The sequence below is a fragment of the Zea mays genome, chromosome 2, assembly GCF_902167145.1.
Source record: "Zea mays cultivar B73 chromosome 2, Zm-B73-REFERENCE-NAM-5.0, whole genome shotgun sequence".
NCBI classification, from domain to species: Eukaryota; Viridiplantae; Streptophyta; class Magnoliopsida; order Poales; family Poaceae; genus Zea; species Zea mays.
Genome location: NC_050097.1, coordinates 10,989,705 through 11,007,071, shown reverse-complemented (window position 1 = coordinate 11,007,071; position 17,367 = coordinate 10,989,705). Strand labels below are relative to the sequence as shown.

General features: G+C 41.5%; 2 protein-coding genes across 3 annotated transcripts; one reads left to right on the top strand and one right to left on the bottom strand.

Moving 5' to 3' along the window:
- The first annotated feature begins 3,010 nt into the window (after positions 1-3,010).
- Positions 3,011-4,518, top strand: LOC100276715 (uncharacterized). The gene is given in 2 exon segments (NM_001150437.1): positions 3,011-3,277; positions 4,205-4,518. Coding segments are annotated over 2 exon segments (357 nt in total). The 5' UTR covers positions 3,011-3,072; the 3' UTR covers positions 4,357-4,518.
- Positions 4,519-6,407: 1,889 nt separating this feature from the next.
- On the bottom strand, positions 6,408-15,349 carry LOC541974 (terpene synthase 1). Of its 2 annotated transcripts, none has more exons than XM_008670401.4 (10): positions 14,278-15,349; positions 9,640-9,787; positions 8,804-8,901; positions 8,486-8,703; positions 8,281-8,393; positions 8,100-8,198; positions 7,791-8,006; positions 7,540-7,681; positions 7,193-7,438; positions 6,408-6,901 (listed from the first exon to the last, which is right to left on the bottom strand). In XM_008670401.4, exons 1-10 carry the CDS (start codon positions 14,516-14,518, stop codon positions 6,578-6,580), a joined length of 1,845 nt encoding a protein of 614 aa, XP_008668623.1. In that variant the 5' UTR covers positions 14,519-15,349; the 3' UTR covers positions 6,408-6,577. The 2 variants fall into 2 exon arrangements, with proteins under 2 accessions (XP_008668623.1, NP_001105097.2); NM_001111627.2 differs by having other exon boundaries at positions 6,414-6,901; positions 14,943-15,111.
- Positions 15,350-17,367: the final 2,018 nt, after the last annotated feature.

The window sequence follows — 17,367 nt, the reverse complement described above, 5'->3', positions numbered from 1 at the left end:
TACCGTTCTGAAATTGGGTATCCATTTATGCAACATTTTTAGGTATAATAACTTTGAGGGAGAACATATAACAATAGTTAATTATTTATGGTGTTGCCAGCAGGGCAAACTTTCTCCTCATATTATATACCAACTTGTTCTATATAGCATTATTTCGATCTCTTCATTGTTCAACAAAAAGAGAAGCTTTGGAATAGAACAGACAAGGCCAAGAATTCATTTTATCTGGGAAAATCACCATATAACTAGCTTTTGATGAAGCAAATGATGATAACTGCTTGGCAAGAACGAAACAAGACCGATATCCATCTAGGGTCAGGCTTCAACAACAGATAATATTACTCTCATATGAAGAAGTCATCAGAAGTAGAGAGGATACAACAGGACTCTACAAGATCTTCATAGTTATATCATAAATTACCATCACCAATAGCTTAGTGGTCAATAATTATGGATCTTCCGGCGCCACGGACCAATGACATATTAATGTCCAATTTCGCTTCAAGCTCTGTGGTAATATGGGATTTCATGGCTATTTTCTACTCTTCTTACTCCTTGTAGGTCAGAGATAGATTACGGTAAGCATGTTAAAGGGTGGAATCCAATGTAGTTCTGCTACATAAACTCCAGATATATGTCCATTCAGGACTGACCTTTACCATTTGGCTTAAAACTATACCATACCAGTTAAAGGACTATCCCAAGTCAATTCAGAGACTATAAGTATTTATAATTCTGAGAGATGTATGCAACACAAGCATAGAGGTCTTAGATAGGACGAGTAAAGTGGTTCGACGAGAACACACAATGGTTTTTCACACCAACATAGTGAAAATTTTCTCAGAATAACCTCTCGGTATACTCGCAACTTCGTGTTGCTAGCGGCTACATGTCCTTTTATCTCATAATTTGCTTCATGTCATTCAGCGACAAAGAAAGCAATGTATGACTGAGATTTATGGTCTTAAATCATCTGGTAAGGACTTTTTTGCTTACTAATATAATCCCAATTTATGATGTATTCTATGCCAAAAAGGCTTTCATGCATTATATTATATATCTTCGGGTTACTTCGGGTAAAACTTTATGCATGAGGAGAGAGCAGAGTATTATTTATTTGTGTTTCATAGGTATTTCATTAACTTCTCAGATTTTACAAGCACTATAGAGCTTGTCAAAGTTGTTATGGCCACTTGGCGATATATATAAATATATTAAGCCACACAACACATGTCAAACAAAATATAGAGCCAAACAAAATTATTTACGAAGGTTGCGCTATGCTGTGACTTCAGACGCTCGGATAATCCACCACATTCCACGCGAGTACAAGCTCTAGCGTATCTGACGTCAACATGTGTGCGGCCATCAGGGCTACGACAACAAATAAGCCTCTGTAACAAGCGCAACAGGCGCAATTGTGGCTCAATGATTGCGACACATGGATAGTGCTTACAGGGCATGCGAAAAATGCGTGACTCGGCGATGGCGGTCCGACTCAACGGGAGCGATCCGATTAATGGAGAGTGCGACATAGCAATCACATGACGCAGCCAAGTTCGAACGTCACAAATATTGTGTCGTGTTGCCAGGGCGCAGCCAATATTCAGCTAATGTGATAACTCAGCCGATTACCAACGCAGCCTGATCAGCGTGTCCGAGTACCCACTATACAATTTAATCGCTCAGCGTGAGTCCGAGAGCTCAACACAACACAAATATTTAGAGCGATTTAAGTATACACAATATATACTCCACACGTATTTTAATAATTTTCTACTTTACTTCAGGAAATAAAGCAGAAAAAATAAATACCAATATTAATGCATAATCATAACACATCGGGTGTAAAAAATATCTGTCCAATATTTAAGCATGCATTTTTTTCTATTAATTATTTACAACAGAAAATAACTAATTGAGGTAGAAGGCATAGCATACAATAGAAAACAACGACACATCAACTGGTCAAACGTCAAACCTCTATATGGGCCTGCCGTTCACCTCTTCTTGAAGAGGCACATTAAATGGACAGCCCGTTTGATCCGGATTCGTTGGCTGCTGCCAGCTGCCGGCCCCCACGAGGTCACGCGGTCAAAGAAAGATCCAAAATTAATGCCTTTTTTTAGTTTTATCCCCACCAGGCCATTGACAGCAGGCGAAGGAGGATCTCCGTGATGAGCCTGGGTTAGCGGCGATCGCAAGTACGGTGGACGACGAATGGAGAGGAAAGAGCGGCCTTCATCGCGTCACTAGGCCTGCAGTTCCTCTCTGCTACTGTATCATCTGCATCAGGCAGACCAGACACAGAGCGCCATGGGCTTCGGGCCCCGCATCGCAAAAGTGGTGATGCATGTCGTCTGGTGACCGCGTAGCCATGACGGCGAGGAGCAGATGCTCGCATGAAGACCGTTGCGCGGGGTGAGAAGGTGTGGTTTTTTTTTGCGAGCTAACAGTAGATTGGGAAGGTGTTAAATCCAAAATAGGAATTTTATACCGCGATTTTTCGTACATCGAACGGAAATAAGCAGAACATTAAACATACCGCTCAATTACACATAGGGAAATCGAAGCCTCTCGCGTAGGAGAGTTCGGCTAGGCCAAAGACCTGCCGGCTTGACGTAGAGTTGATGCAGATCTGATCTAACCGCAGCAACGTCGAGGTAGAGCGTGCTGATAACGTGTTGAGAACTACGTCACCACGGATCACCAGATCCGCTCCCTTCCCTCCCGTCAGCAGTAGAGGCGCGAGAAGCTGTAGAGAACCCGTCTCCCTTCCCAGAAGCACGACAGAGTAACACACGAGACACTGGATATAGGATTGGGCCTCTGGCCTCTTTCTGATCTCTGTATTATGAGGGGGTGTACAGGTTACTTATATAGAGATGTGAGACCCCTCAGAGGCAAAGCAGATATTTGCCCACATAACCCTAACTAGGGTTACCTAACAAGCACAACCCAAGCTCAGATAACCCCCCCTTCCTTCCTGTATACAAAACCAAAGCAAGGCAAGTCTAGTCTTGCTTCGCCGAATTCCAAACCCTAGCCTCGCCTGTTGCGGCCGCGGCGGAGATGGCGAAGTCTCTGCGATCCAAGCGCGAGAAGCGGCTGCGGACATTGCGCCGGGAGATAGCGGAGCCCTTCTACGACAAGAAGGAGGCCGCCAAGCTCACCGCGCAGGCCGCCGCGCTTGCTGCTCCCCCGCTCCAGGTCCGCGGGCCCCCGCCGTCCCAGGATGCCGGCAGCTCCCGCGGCGCTAGCTCAGCCTCGGCTATGGGTGAGCGCTATAAAACTTTTATGTTTCAGCAGCCGCCGTGGATTGCCTCCGGTAGTTTCAGGTGGAATAGGAATTTCTCCACGCGCTTTGTGTGCTAGTTCATTAACGGGTCACATTGTTATCTGTTAAAACGCTGTGGTTATACTAATCGCAAAGAGGTGCCCACCGGGTGATTTTCTTTCCGGAGCTGCATCTGTGTTCTGTACTACCAAGTGTGGAAGCTCCGGAGCTGTGAATTTGACCTCGATGACAATGTTTTGAGCTGTAACAATCATAACACACTAGTTCTCTAAAAAAAGAACACATAAGCTCAGAAAGAAGTGTCTTGATAGTTTAGTCCTGGAATACAAACGTACTATACCTCTGCAAATTGCACGCTATCATGCTTAGATGCTTTTGTTGATTGGAGAGGCTTTGATATTCTGCTGCCAGTTGTCATCTTATTGTATATGTGATTCATTAGCTTCGTCTCAGGTTTGGATTGGCGTCATTGTAAAGATATATAGGCTAAGCTGCCATATATAAATTTGAGTTAAGCTCTGATATGTGTGCTATCTAAGTGTGGACCTTGTTAACCACTTGGATTGTACGATGTGAACCATATTGAGGAAAAAAATCTAAGTTGTCCCTATTTGAAAAACTGGCACTATTGAATTGATATCAGGTAACATTAGCACGTTTACAAAAAAGGACTATTCAGTTTTTATGATGCTTTGCACGGATGGTGATTTTTTAAAAATAATCTTGCAACATTTATAACTTGGGAATGCCGTTCTTTTTAATTCAAATGGTTGATTGAAAAACATTGCAGAGTGCCTTTTTTTCTTTTACTTCTGTGGGATCCTGTTGTTTTCTCTTCCTGCAACTTCACTTGTACCTTATCTTGTTTTTCCTCAGCTGATGTGTTCTGTGCTCTCTTGAATACAGATGTGGAGATGTCCGATGAAGGAAACAACAGGTCTAAAACCTTCTTGAAGCCACTTGGCATCATTAGCAAGAAGAAGGTACAGCTTCATTTGAAGATCAAGAAAGACAAGAGAAAAGCTAGGAAGAAGGGGAAGTTTTCTTTTAAAAAGTAGACGCGTAAAGCTTGTAGTCTTATAAATCATGTAGTTCTGTTTCCAGTTTGAACAACAAATCTAAAGGCAGTCATGCGCACCTAAGTCCATTCATGGCTAGCTTACTATGTCGAAATGAGTATGGAAAAGATGGCGCTGACCTATCAGTTGTGTTCATCTTCACATGGTATCGTTGTGAACTATTTCCTTCACGCCATTTTATGACTGTATATTCTTGCCTTGCATTATTGCATCTCATGTTTACTGTCAGAAACTTCTCCCAAGCTATTCATCATCCCTTGAGAACCATGCTCTCATCGGCTTGTTCAAGTTTGAAACTGATGTCGAGCAGTTAGGGGCTTAGACTGTATCATGTAGAGTGTGGAAAATTGGGGACGTGGAACTATAGATGATATTGTTTGTAGAGAAGTTTGAAATAGGGGATGAGCGAGATCTGCTGGAAATTGCCGCCGTGTATGAATTGCCATGTAGTGTCACTCATATGCCTATGGGGTTGACGTAGGTGCTCATGTGCACATAATCCCGTTCGTGAAACAATATGACAGCAGTTGACCTCTTGTTCGCAAACATCATCATGGGCGGTGTGGTACTAAACGGGAGGATTACAGGGCAGGATTATCTGTAGTACTCCCTCATTTCAATTTATAATTTGTTTGACTTTTTTTACCTTAAGCTTGACTGGCTCGTCTCATTCAAAAAAATTGTAATTATTGTTAATTTTTGTTGTGATATTGTTTAACATATAATATTCTTTAAATGTGGCTTTGAATTTTTCATTTTTTCGCAAAAAATTGAATAGAACGAGCCAATTAAACATGACAAAAAAGTTAAATGAATTCTAATTTGGAACAGAGGGAGTATGTTTTAAGAACCAATGTTGATTTTAAAGAATACTTTTATGTTATTCGATCAGAATTGACTATGATGAATAGGCCTTTTGAGCTGGCCTTCGTTTGAAATCGCCTTTGCGCATGTAGTCCCCCACAAGATGACTAACCTCAAAACCAAGAGCAAGAGTTGGATGGATGGTTGCAATAACGCAATTGCAACTCTTCCATGTCGTTAACTATTGATGTTTGTCATCTAGGAGTATTGTCGATGTTTGGAGAAAGACATCCTTCATTGTTGTTAATACAAATTTAAAGATCTCGATATAGAAAAATTTTGTGGTGGAGTCTTAGGTATTGGGATCACCGCTTCTGGGGCACCCGTGCCCCGTGGTTCTGTCCTGGCTCCACCGTTTGAGCAAATTGGTCTTGGGACACTAAAAGAATGGCATTTGCACCACCAAATTCATTTAAGAACCAATAAACGACCCAAGCCCACTAGGCCTAGGACACTCTAAGGCTCGATGCCACTAGTGGCTGGGACAACTAGAACGATCTAAGTTCTCAGGACCTCCCGTGCCCTGGAGCGCATGTGAAGGAGCTAAGTCCCTAGGGCTCCTCATGCGCTCGAGCGTTAATGAAGGATTCAAGTGTACATACGCCCTCCATCCCTCGAGGCGGTCAACGTTGTATATTTGCTTGGGGCCAACTAATAGTCCCTAGGCTTCCTAAAGTCCTTGGCCTCACGTACATGAATGACCGCACTTCAAACCCCTAGGGCTAGTTTGAGAGCCACAAAATCAAAGGGGATTGGAGGGGCTAAAATCCCCTTCTTTTGTAGCTCCCAAACTTGCTCCTAGGGTTCAAGGCTCCCCATGGGAACATGAGGCTTTTTTAAAAGCGCAGGAGAGCTGTGTTTCTGTTTCTTTGTATCTGGTTACATCGAGGGGATTACGACCCCATCCCATGTCTTGGCCCTACTGAAAGTTTCCTAGCGTCCGTTGTCATATTGGATAAGTCTCTGTACAACATATTAAATATATGATATGCAACATTACAACCTAGTAGACGCACTTTTGCCACGACTTGGCAACAAGGTACTTGAGACCACTAATGGGTATGAGCTTCAACCATATAGCCACACGTGCGCATGTTAGTGTAACATGAAGTATTATCATGTACATGAGTCTACACTAGTTATCAACTACATCATACCCAACAACATCGCCATAACGCAAGCCCAAGAGAGCGCTGAATAGATCAAGAAGATGTTACGACACTGACAACATGTGCCAACTCCTTTACATTATACAGTCACCTACCAAACCACCATATAGAGAAAACACAACTACTAATAAATCAAAAGAACACATCACATCGACGCTTAGTTCCTTTCACACATCAGACACCAGCGTATGACTTCCTTGTAGCTTTAGTGGCTCATTGATCACCGCATCCACTTCTTTAGCCCTCTCCACTTGTGAGCTAAACCCATCCGTCGTCGAGTAGAAGAAGTAGCACACCTTGCACATTTTCCAAAATAATTCCTTGCAGGGCCTAGGAACAACACTTTCTTCACGAAGAACTAAACTTAGGAGGTCTCTTCTGCATGTGTCTATGGGCTTCTGTAATTTCCTTTTGGCGTCTGATATGGACATGGAGCCACCATGAAGAACGAGGAGAGAAACACTATTCAACTTGCCCTCGTTGTACTCCCTCTGCAACAATACATCAATTGACCACCATGTGCCAACTGGCGTCATATTTTCATTATACAACTATACAAGGGTTTCACTTTTCTCGATTACAAAGAAAAGGCCTGTTAGTCAAGGCTAAATTACTAGTATTTAGTATACCATGCTCGTATACCTATTAAATAGTAGCAAATGAGAATAAAAACTAACTTTGTTATCCATTCTTTCCTATGCTAATTAATTAATTACACAAATACTTTCATGAGTCTAATAGGTTTATCATGAAAGCTTAAGACTTGCAACTCGATAATGTACCTCAAAAGTCTGAACATCATTCAAGAGGCGACCACATGTGCTCATCAGTTTGAACAATTCATCATATTCTGGATCTTTAACAATAGACTCTGAGATCTTTGGCCCAACAAAATATAATGCTGGCAATACAATGGGGCCTAGTCCAAATGTTAAAGATGCATTTATCATGTATTCCTTCTCTGTTGGCACATATTTGCTCAAACGCCACTCTACCTCTGTCATCATAGACTTTAGCAAATCCAACCACTGTGCAAACCATTCAACACTAGTCAATACTCAAAGGCTCAAAGCTGAAAAGAAAAAAGAAGGAAAAAAATACTACCAACAAGTCTATAGACTATACTTACTATTTCTACTAGGTGTTTGGTAATACTGCGGTCTTGTACCAAAGAAGCCTTTTCACCAAGTTGGTTAACTGAGTCATAAATTGAAGAAAATATAATCTCTACTTGTTCTGAGTAGAACTCAACTTTGTGATGCTCGTCCCACCTATAAAAACATAAAAATAGATGAGTTATATTATAATAAGAAGCCATCACTACTGCTTAATAAATAAAGATGATGCATAAGACATTATGGTAAAGGACAAGGAACATACATCTCAACCAACATGACAAGGTTTTCAAGTTCTTCTTTTGATCCCGCAACATCAAAGAAGTCGTCAACAATAGTTGTGAGCACACCATTTTTGGCCCACAAAGTTCGAGCATCAGACAGCTCAGGAGAGAACATGGTGCCAGCAGCAGACAAGTAGAAGTATGCCAACTTCTGTCGCGCAAATTGTAGCTGGTCTAACCTGCACTCTTTCACCCAGCTGCAGCAACAAAATATGCAATCCACAAATAAGTTGAACTGTTGATGATTGTAGGTTTGGCATAGGACAGGAGAGCATAACAATCTAATTTACCTTTCAAGATGTTGAAGTTCTTGCTGGTAAGTAAACTGAGAGGAACTGAAGTCTCTAATACTCAACGCTAGAATATCTCTACTGGTATGTTGATTTGACCTATTTAACGACATTTAGTATCGTCAAGTATCTGTAATACATTGTTTTTTGTGAAACCTTACTTTGTGGGCTAGGAACTTACAAGTATGGTGTCTCTAGCATGTGCTGCTCTATAATATTGAAATTTTCGATGTTCCACCTATGGTGTAGACGGTCCAATGTGGTGTAGAAGGGACCGTCCAGAGCATGTTCCACCTAAAGAGATGATACAAAATTTAGCGTTTAATATATATTCAATCTTTCCAAATTCTAAATGTGATAAGAACGGCACAACCACTGAAGTATACCTCTTTAAAGAGTGAAGGTTTTCGTAGAGCACCACCAGACTCTAGTTGTTCCCTCAGTAAGGTACGTGACCTTGAGCCTATGCTATCCAGGATAGACTCATCTTCAGAGATACTAACTGTCGAGGCCTTGTGTAATTCTAACAAGGTTCTTGTATCATTGAGATATCCTCCAAGTGAATTATGGAGTCCGGAAGCTTCAACAACATGATACAACTCATCTGCACCATGTTTTCATGTTGACAAGTGTGTCTGAGTAAGGATCAAAAGTTAAAATTCATCTGTTAAAAGTGCTAAAAAATTCTAGCCTAGAAAAATTACCAGAAGAGACATTGTATCCATTCAACCTTAGAATACGAAATGCCATCGCACAGGTCATTGTGTCCAGCATAATTTCCTCATGTCTCTGTAACCAACTTCTGCAAAATGCCTCGTTGTAAGTACATGAGTTTCTAATACTAGTCCATTAAGTTGTGCTTTCGTATAGGACAGAATTTTAAGAGATAAAAGTATTAGATAATAGTAATGTTTAATAATCCCTTTATTTCAAACTATAGCATACTTTATTTTTTCAAAATATAATTTTTTTTATTATGCATCTAAATATATAGCAAAAGATATATGTTTGGAGAACTTAAACTATTTTATAATTTGAAATAGAGAGTACATCAGTAATTAAAAATTACTTGTATTAACTTGTATATTTTTTGTTTATATACTCTTTAATATAATGGATATAATTGATACCCTGCAGTCTACATTCATCTAGTTATCATGATCTCATTAATTACTATTTAAATAAAACGAATTTTTTTTGTCTATATTCAGATTTTTTTAGTTGCATCTCTTTATATTTTAAATATGTAATTACTTTGAAGCCTTGCCATCAATCATGGTGGGTCTTGTTCAATATAAACGATCTAATATGTGTTCAAAGTTCACTGCTATAGTAAGGAAATTTCCTTGACGACGCAAATAACAATAGGAAAGGAACATGCAAAGGCCTATAGAAAAATTTTAAAATAATTGACAGGGCTAAACTAAATTTTCGGGCAAATCGTTATTTTTTCTATCGTTTCCGCGAAAAACTAACAGAAAAATTGTTCCCCACAGGATGACAGGACATTCTGGTTTTCAGTACAGTATTGCATTGTTACCTGTATGTCCTGTCAAGGATGCATTTGATTTCAGCAGCAAAATGCCGAGAAATCCCCATGTTCTCAAGCACATCGACTAGCTGGAGCTGCTGTCTTATCGTAGCCTCCGATGCTTCTTGATCGTGCTGCTTGCTTTTGCCAGAGCTAACTGAAGCAAGAAACGTTACATATACTCCGTCAGTTATAATTTATAATTCATTTATAATTTATAATCGTTTTGGCCTTTTAGCCCATCGTCTCCAACCCCAGCTACTGGCCTCGTACGTGCGTCGCCATTTCACAATGTCGTCGAGGACCGGCTGAACGAGCTACACTACTCATTGGCTGTGCTAAGGTTGTCTCCAGCAACAACCTGTATAAGTAAGTCCCGTGTTTTAAATTTAGCATTTTTATGTACTTAAGCCATCCAGCAAGAGCATGTAACACGTCCGATAAAATAGTGGACTCTTACAGTAGCCGATAAATGTGGAGGATCCCTATGCATCCGCTATCCGCACTTCTGTCTACCTCTGCTGCTGTGGCATGAAGGAAGGCGGCTAAAGAGGAGCAACAACACAGAGGAGCTCGTTGCGACACGGTGCATGACAGTCGAAGAAGAGCAACAACATGGAGAAGCTCGCTGTGGCGTGGCGGAGCTCGGCGGCATAGTGCACAGCAATAGGGGACGAGCAGCAGCGTGGAGGGGTTTGCCACAGAGGAGCATCGAACAAAGAGAAAAAAAATACTATTGTGCTACTACGAGAACATGATGTCAAGTGTAGCTCTACAATATATTTTTAATTTCAAAAAAAAATTCTAAAATTTTATAATTTCAAAATAAATTCCTAAATTTCTATTATGTTAGTCACGTTTTATATGGAAAAATAGTATTTGTAAATTAATTGAATATACTATGTTCCACATGATTATTTTATGTTTGCATGTAATGCAAACAAAACAAATAAAAACTAAATAAATAGAGAAAATATGTTTGTTATCACTGTAGCTTTAGAGGATCGAGTTTAGAGGACGTTGCTGGAGACTGAGAAGATATAGATGCTATAATCTTTTAAAATATGCTGTAAAGTACAGGGAATATTCCTTTAGATTAGCTCTAACAAAGATCTCTAAAGGGTCATGTACCCTCAATTTAGAGGATGAGGTCGTCCTCTACTTCTTCCAGCAGCGTCTTCTAAACGGTCCTCTAAATTTAGAGGACACGGCAGTATCCTCTATATATAGAGTTTCTCTAAATAGTTCTCTATCTATTCGAATACTTTAAACAACCGGTTTACCAAAACTAAAATCTGTATAATACATTTGAGAGTACGATAAATATGTATGTACAAAAATAAAAATAAAAATGTCTCTAATATAGGAATTTGTGTATAGAGAACGTGATTTAGAGGACATTGTAGGAGAGAAAGGAGATATAGAGGCTGAAATCTTTTAAAAAAGACGATAAAAACGAATATAGATAATAGTTATAAAGAACGTTTGCTGGAGACTGTCTTAGAATTTAAGGTACGTTGCTCGATACGTTCTAATAGCTAGCCATTCAGGTCAGGTACGTAGAGGCAGGTGCCCGCCGCAGGAAACCTGGCGAGCGAGCGATGATTTCACGCGTGGTGTCACGTGTGCCCTCTGCCCTGAGGACTGAGGACCCTGTAGCTGAGTACTACGAGATGGTCCGTGTGGCAGGTGGCAGACTGGCAGGGGGAATTATTGAGGCCCCATATCCAGCGCGTCGGATGGCCGGAGTACCGAACATGTGTTCCGTGTGTCATCTGAACTAGTAGTGTACGGTCGACCACGCCACCAGTTTCCATGTATTCCGATAGCCATACATGCAGACCCATCACCCTCAACCCTCACGAGTAGTGAGGTAATCGATTACGATCTAAAAGTTCCTTCATGAGTCTATAATTAATTTTATTTCAAAAATGCATAGAATAGAGAGAACGATCCTAATATAATCCGATCGTTATATTTTATAGTGTAAAATTTAAAATCTATTACCACCATTACTTACGAATCATTCCCCGCACCTGCACCTACACCTGTCCCTTCACTCTCACAACAGCCCTCAACCCACAAGGAGTTGTACCTCATCAGTGGTCGCACCGGCACGTCGTGAGCGCCCTCCGCCATTCAAAGTCATGCCGCTCTCAACTCTCGTCGCCGTAGCCTCTAGGCTCCCTTAGACGTTTTAATGATAAATATATACTCTATTTACTATCTAAATATTTTTTTATATTGGGAGATGTTGATAATTTAAATATACATTTGAGGGGCTACTTAATTTTTCAATAATGATATGAAAATTCTGTTATCTAAACTATCAATCGTAATAAAAGGACGTAAGTAATCAAATACAAATTCATGTCTATTTTAGATCTTATTTCTTAACAATATATGTGGGTAATACAAATGAGAGTTATGAGTTAGTTTATATTGTTTTATACAATAGCAAAAGTTCATAGTGATTCACACAATACAATAGATCTAGTTGGTAATATAAATTAGAGCCATTAGTAGTTTATTTTTACACAACAACCGAAGCGGATAATTATTTAGAATAGAATAGAACCAATAGTGTAGGGGTAAATAAACATAGGCCTTTAGGCTCACAAGTCAATAGGAGAGAAGATAATCCAAACGAAACATGGCTGATCCATCTGATGCCCTCTGCCTCGCCTGAGAGGCAAACCTGTACCGACCCTCGATGGACGGACGAGATCACGAGATGGAAGCAGGAGAGAAGGGTCGACCAAGCTAGGCAAAATCTTACAGGGTCGGGTCTGGTATGGATAGGGTAATCGTACTACCACCCTTTATCCACCCCCACTATTGCTCTAGTTGGCACGATATGGCAAGGGTGGGACCCATCCTTTTTCCGATCAAGCCCCACACTCCTTTGAATCTAGGCCAACTGTAGAAGCCTATTGCTCTCGTACGAGAAACGGAGGAAGACCTAGCAAGCGGACTATGGCGTAAAGTGGAGGGCATGAAAAAAACTCCCATGGTGTAGGCTCATCTGAGGAGCTCACATCGCCATTACGAACAACACTATGCTACACCCCTTATATTAGGTTTAGGACTCCTGTCATCATCAAGGTTGTTCAGATTAGCATTCTAGGGACTTAGGCAATATCCAAAGGCTTTTAATTTCTATTAATGGCATTAAAGCGACCCTAAGAATCAGTTAACCTAATCCGATGACTTAGAGTCTAAGCAGAATCTTGAGTCAAGAAGGGAAGGCTAATATCTTCATCCAATCCTACTTCGATCTAGAATTAAGAACTGAGAGAGGGATGAGAAGAAAGAAGAAGATTAGAAAGAGGATTAGGTGGTAGCCCCAACCCAAACACTGAAATCAATCATAAAAGGGTTTGGGTTAGGTAACCGTAACCCTAATCCCCAAATCCAAAGGTAGAAGAAGAAATATAAGGGTTTGGATTAAGTAATCCTGACCCTAATGCTCAGATTGAGAGGTAGAAGATGAATAGAAACATGTTCGGGTATGTAAACTAGAAGGGAAATGTGCCTTAAGCCATTTCTATACTAGTTTTAGTGTTTGATGACTATCACAATCTTATGGGCTAACTAGTTTGACAAGTGTTTTAATGTAGAATTGACAAGTAGATTATAGAAGATCAAATGCAGAGAAACAATGTAGACTTAGAGAAAATGGGTATATTGAGTAGGAGATGGTTGTTGGACCATATCAAATTTTTGGACATGTTACATAAAGCCCTAGCAACATTTTGGGACCTATTGGAATAATTGAGAAATTTAGATTTAGAATTTAGAGTTCTAGGGGTTACTTGAAACAAAGTTTGGAAGATAAAGGGAAAATGGATTTAGAGAATCATGAGCCAAGTCCTATGACTTAGGATGGTTGGATGGACTCCAGATACATTTGTCTAAGTCATAGAAGTGGCCAAAACATTAGTCAAATGAAGACAGAGAAATAGGTGCAAAGCTTGATGAAGCCAGGCTGGTTGCAGGTGCATCGGACCTACGGAAACAGGTCTGAAGTGCACCAGACTAGTCACCGGACCGGGGCAATGAAGAGTATGGTTTTTGGACCTTCAGAATTTGGTCCGGTGTGCACCCAACGGTCAGAGAGGAAGATCCAACTATATGATGACGCGCCGTCCATGTGGCAGGTCCGATGTGCACTAGACCATGTCCAGTGCACATTGGCAGACTGACACCTTTATCCAACAGTCACTGATGTGGCATTGCAGGCACATAGGTATGATGTGCACCGGACCTACAAAAGCGAGAGGTCCGGTGCACCCAGTTTCTGAGCAATTTTGGGAGTGGATCGCCAATGGCTACAAGGGCTTTGGGTCTTATAAATACAACCCAACTAGTGTGTTGAGTATCCAAAGAAACAAGTCATATAAATCAGCACTCCCAAGCATCAAAATGATCCAAGTGCCCCAAAATCAACTAGTGAGATTAGAGATAACCTTGCTTTGAGCATTTAGTAGGAGGGCACTTATGTGTGTGCAACATTTGTGGGTTGAGTTGTGATATTAAGCCTTGGAGCTAAGCTCCCATTGAGTTGTAAAGACATCAAGAGCCTCCAAGTTATGGAGAGCCTTGCGAGACTTGGTCTCACACTTGAGAAGAGAGAAAGGAACTCACGTTCGATCTTGGTGATCACTTGAGCGAGGAAATGGTTGAGAGAGACCCTATCCGTTGTGGACTCCTCAACGGAGACATAGGCTTCGTTTTGAAACAGATCTCCTGTAAACAAATTGTTGTGTGTGCTTGTACAACAAGAAGACAAGACACTACAAGTGGAAGTATCCAGACTTTTTAAAGTATCTGCTTGAGAACGATAAAGAGGGACAGATGGGCCGCTGTTTAGGGCCCCCAAGTCCATATGGGCCGGTCTTAGGTATACAACCCAATAGTCCAACAACAATTTTTTAAAGAGTTAACAACTATGACATATCCAATATATGTCCATAGCATGTCGCATCTAAACACGTTAGAAAAAACTTGTAAAGTAATATTGTGATATATACATTTTTATTAGCTTGTTTTTGATAGTATTTATATATCAAAAATAATTTAAAGAACATCTATTTTTAATCTTGTCGTGTGCCTCTAAAATGTTAGGACCATTAGACCACGTCAAGAGGCCTACATGGACATATATACATTAATGAACCAATGTATAGACCGTTGGAGTGGTCACATGTCTAGACCATTGGAGTGGCCACATGCATGTATGTATATTTGACCGAAGTTAAAAGTGTTTTACTTGAAAATGACACGGGGCGAAGGGAGCGAGGCTCTCTAACCCTCAGCCGCAGGGCGCGTCGTAGACGACGACGTGCTCCGTTGCGTCGGCGTCCTCCTCCAGCACGGTAGCGACGAGCCGAAGCGCAGCGCATGCCCTCCGGAGCTGAAGCGGCAGCAGACCGCCTTCAGCGAGAGGGAGGCAGGAGTCAGCTTCACTGGCATGGCCATCTCCGACCCCAGCTGCTGGCCTCCTAGCTACGTGCGTCGCCAATTCACTGTGTCGTCGAGCACCGGCCGGGCGAGCTACGTACGTACTGGCTGTGCTAATGACTAGCCAGTCAGGTAGAGGAGATGTAGGTGCCCGCCGGCCGCCGCAGGAAACTCGGCGAGCAAGCGATGATAGTGGATCGCGGCGGTGGCTAGCTAGGCTGGTAGCCACAAGCTAGTCTTGCTGCTCTGCAGGTGTGGTGTAGCGTGTCGTCCTCGCGGCCTTATTTGTAGTGCCGAGTCAGTGGCTGCTGGTGGCCCCACCAGCTGGGCTAGATCGGGCCATATTTGGGCCCGAGTGTAATGCTATATATATATATATATATATATAGTGTATAACTGGACTAGATAGACTATGTTTAGATCGACACCATACAAAATGAGTCATAAATAAAGAATATACCACTTCCTAAACTCTAAATACTACATACTCCATCTTCCTTCTCACACAAGCTCCGTTACATCTAGATTCTTATAATTTAGCTAGATTATTTAAAAATCTAGATTCTTAGAAAAGCTCTCCAGAAAAGGAAAAAAAACTATCTCAAAAAGCCCCTAAGCTGTGCCGTACCTTTTTTTTGGTATTTGGACCCTATCTAATCTAAAATTATTTTTTGCTATACTAACCAAAAAATGATTAGTCCAAAGCACGATGATTTAGGGTTGTGCCGTTCCAACATGTCCCAACTTTCAGTTGTAGCCAAGCCATCTTATGCGCGCGCCATGCGTTTATTTGCTGGTGTCGTTGCAAAATCTGGTTCAATACATTGCGTCATGCTGCAGCAGTACGTACTGCCTAGGTCTCGGTAGCTGAGTATATACTCTCTCGGTTTCATTTTATAAGTCGTTTTTAACAGCTTCGTCTAGATTAAGGAACCTATGAATTGACGATTTTACTCTCCCACAAGCCTCGGCTTAGACCTTGATATTTCGCCTAACCTTAGTCGGTAAACACCTGCTGCAAAAGGCAAAAATGGTAGTTTAGTTTACATTTTACTTCAACTAGAGGGACAACTATTATAACTCGTTTTGTTTTGCACTAGCGGCGACAACTAAAACGAAACGGAAGCGGAGAGAGTATGGATTATGGAATACGAATATATACTACGAGATGGTCGTAGTACATGTCGTGCTACTGAATTCTAGTGGAATACGCGCGCGCGTTCGCAATCGCCGGCCCAGGCGCGGCCCCATGAAATGACTCTGCGATGCACATGCACTCGTCGTGTGGCGCGACTGTTAACCACGGCCAGACGGCACCGTTCGTACTACCGGCCAGCTAGACCGATCGGAGGCCGACGGCACAACCGGGCAATACCGATCGACCACATGTTCCATGTGTCATCTGAACTATTTATGAGTGGTACAGTAGTTGACCGCTCCACGAGATTCCTGTGCGACAGGGGACGGTCCGTGCCCGTGGGGATGTAGCTACATGTTTTTGGTGCACTTGCACAGTTGCTTCGACTTCGACGTCGACCTGCCGACGGGTCGAGTCATGACTATTCTTCGTCCGATATCCATGCATGTGTGCAAGCACGCAGGTCGGCAGGTATTACAAGGAAAAAATGTGGGAAGGACATGAGGGTTAATTTCGTGGTCGAATGATAAAAACAGTTTAAAAAAAATAATAACTTGCCGCCGATGTCTGAAGGTCCGCAAGCCTACTACAGATATATTACTTGGAATAAGGTTCGATAGAATTCACCGAAAAAACAAACTCGATTATGAACACAAGACAATGATTTAGATAGATTCAGTTCGCTACTCGATGATGTGCCAACATATTTTTAGGAAGAACCCGTTAAAACCATCCGATCGACACACATGGCATTGTCACAGAGGACAAATGTTTAACCACTTGATCAATGTCTGACTGGGAAAATGGTTCCACCATAGATGACAAATCAGCTTGGATATCAAGCCAGATTCTGACGGTCAAAAAGTATTTGGGGGTTACGTGCTTTGGTGGACATCCCCGTTCTATTCTTAAAGAAAATCCTAGATCAGAGACCCGCTTTCCCTTCGTGATCAAAGGATATATCCATGCGCGCTCCATCATCGTTTAAAAGTTTAGGAATGCTAGTCTTTCTGTGCAAGATGGTGGCCATGACACGAAAGAATTTGGTGCATTCATCCTCTAATCTCCGGGGAAGAAAATAAAGGCAGAAAAAGAAATCATGTGTCTAGCAAATTAGCAATACATTCCACATGATT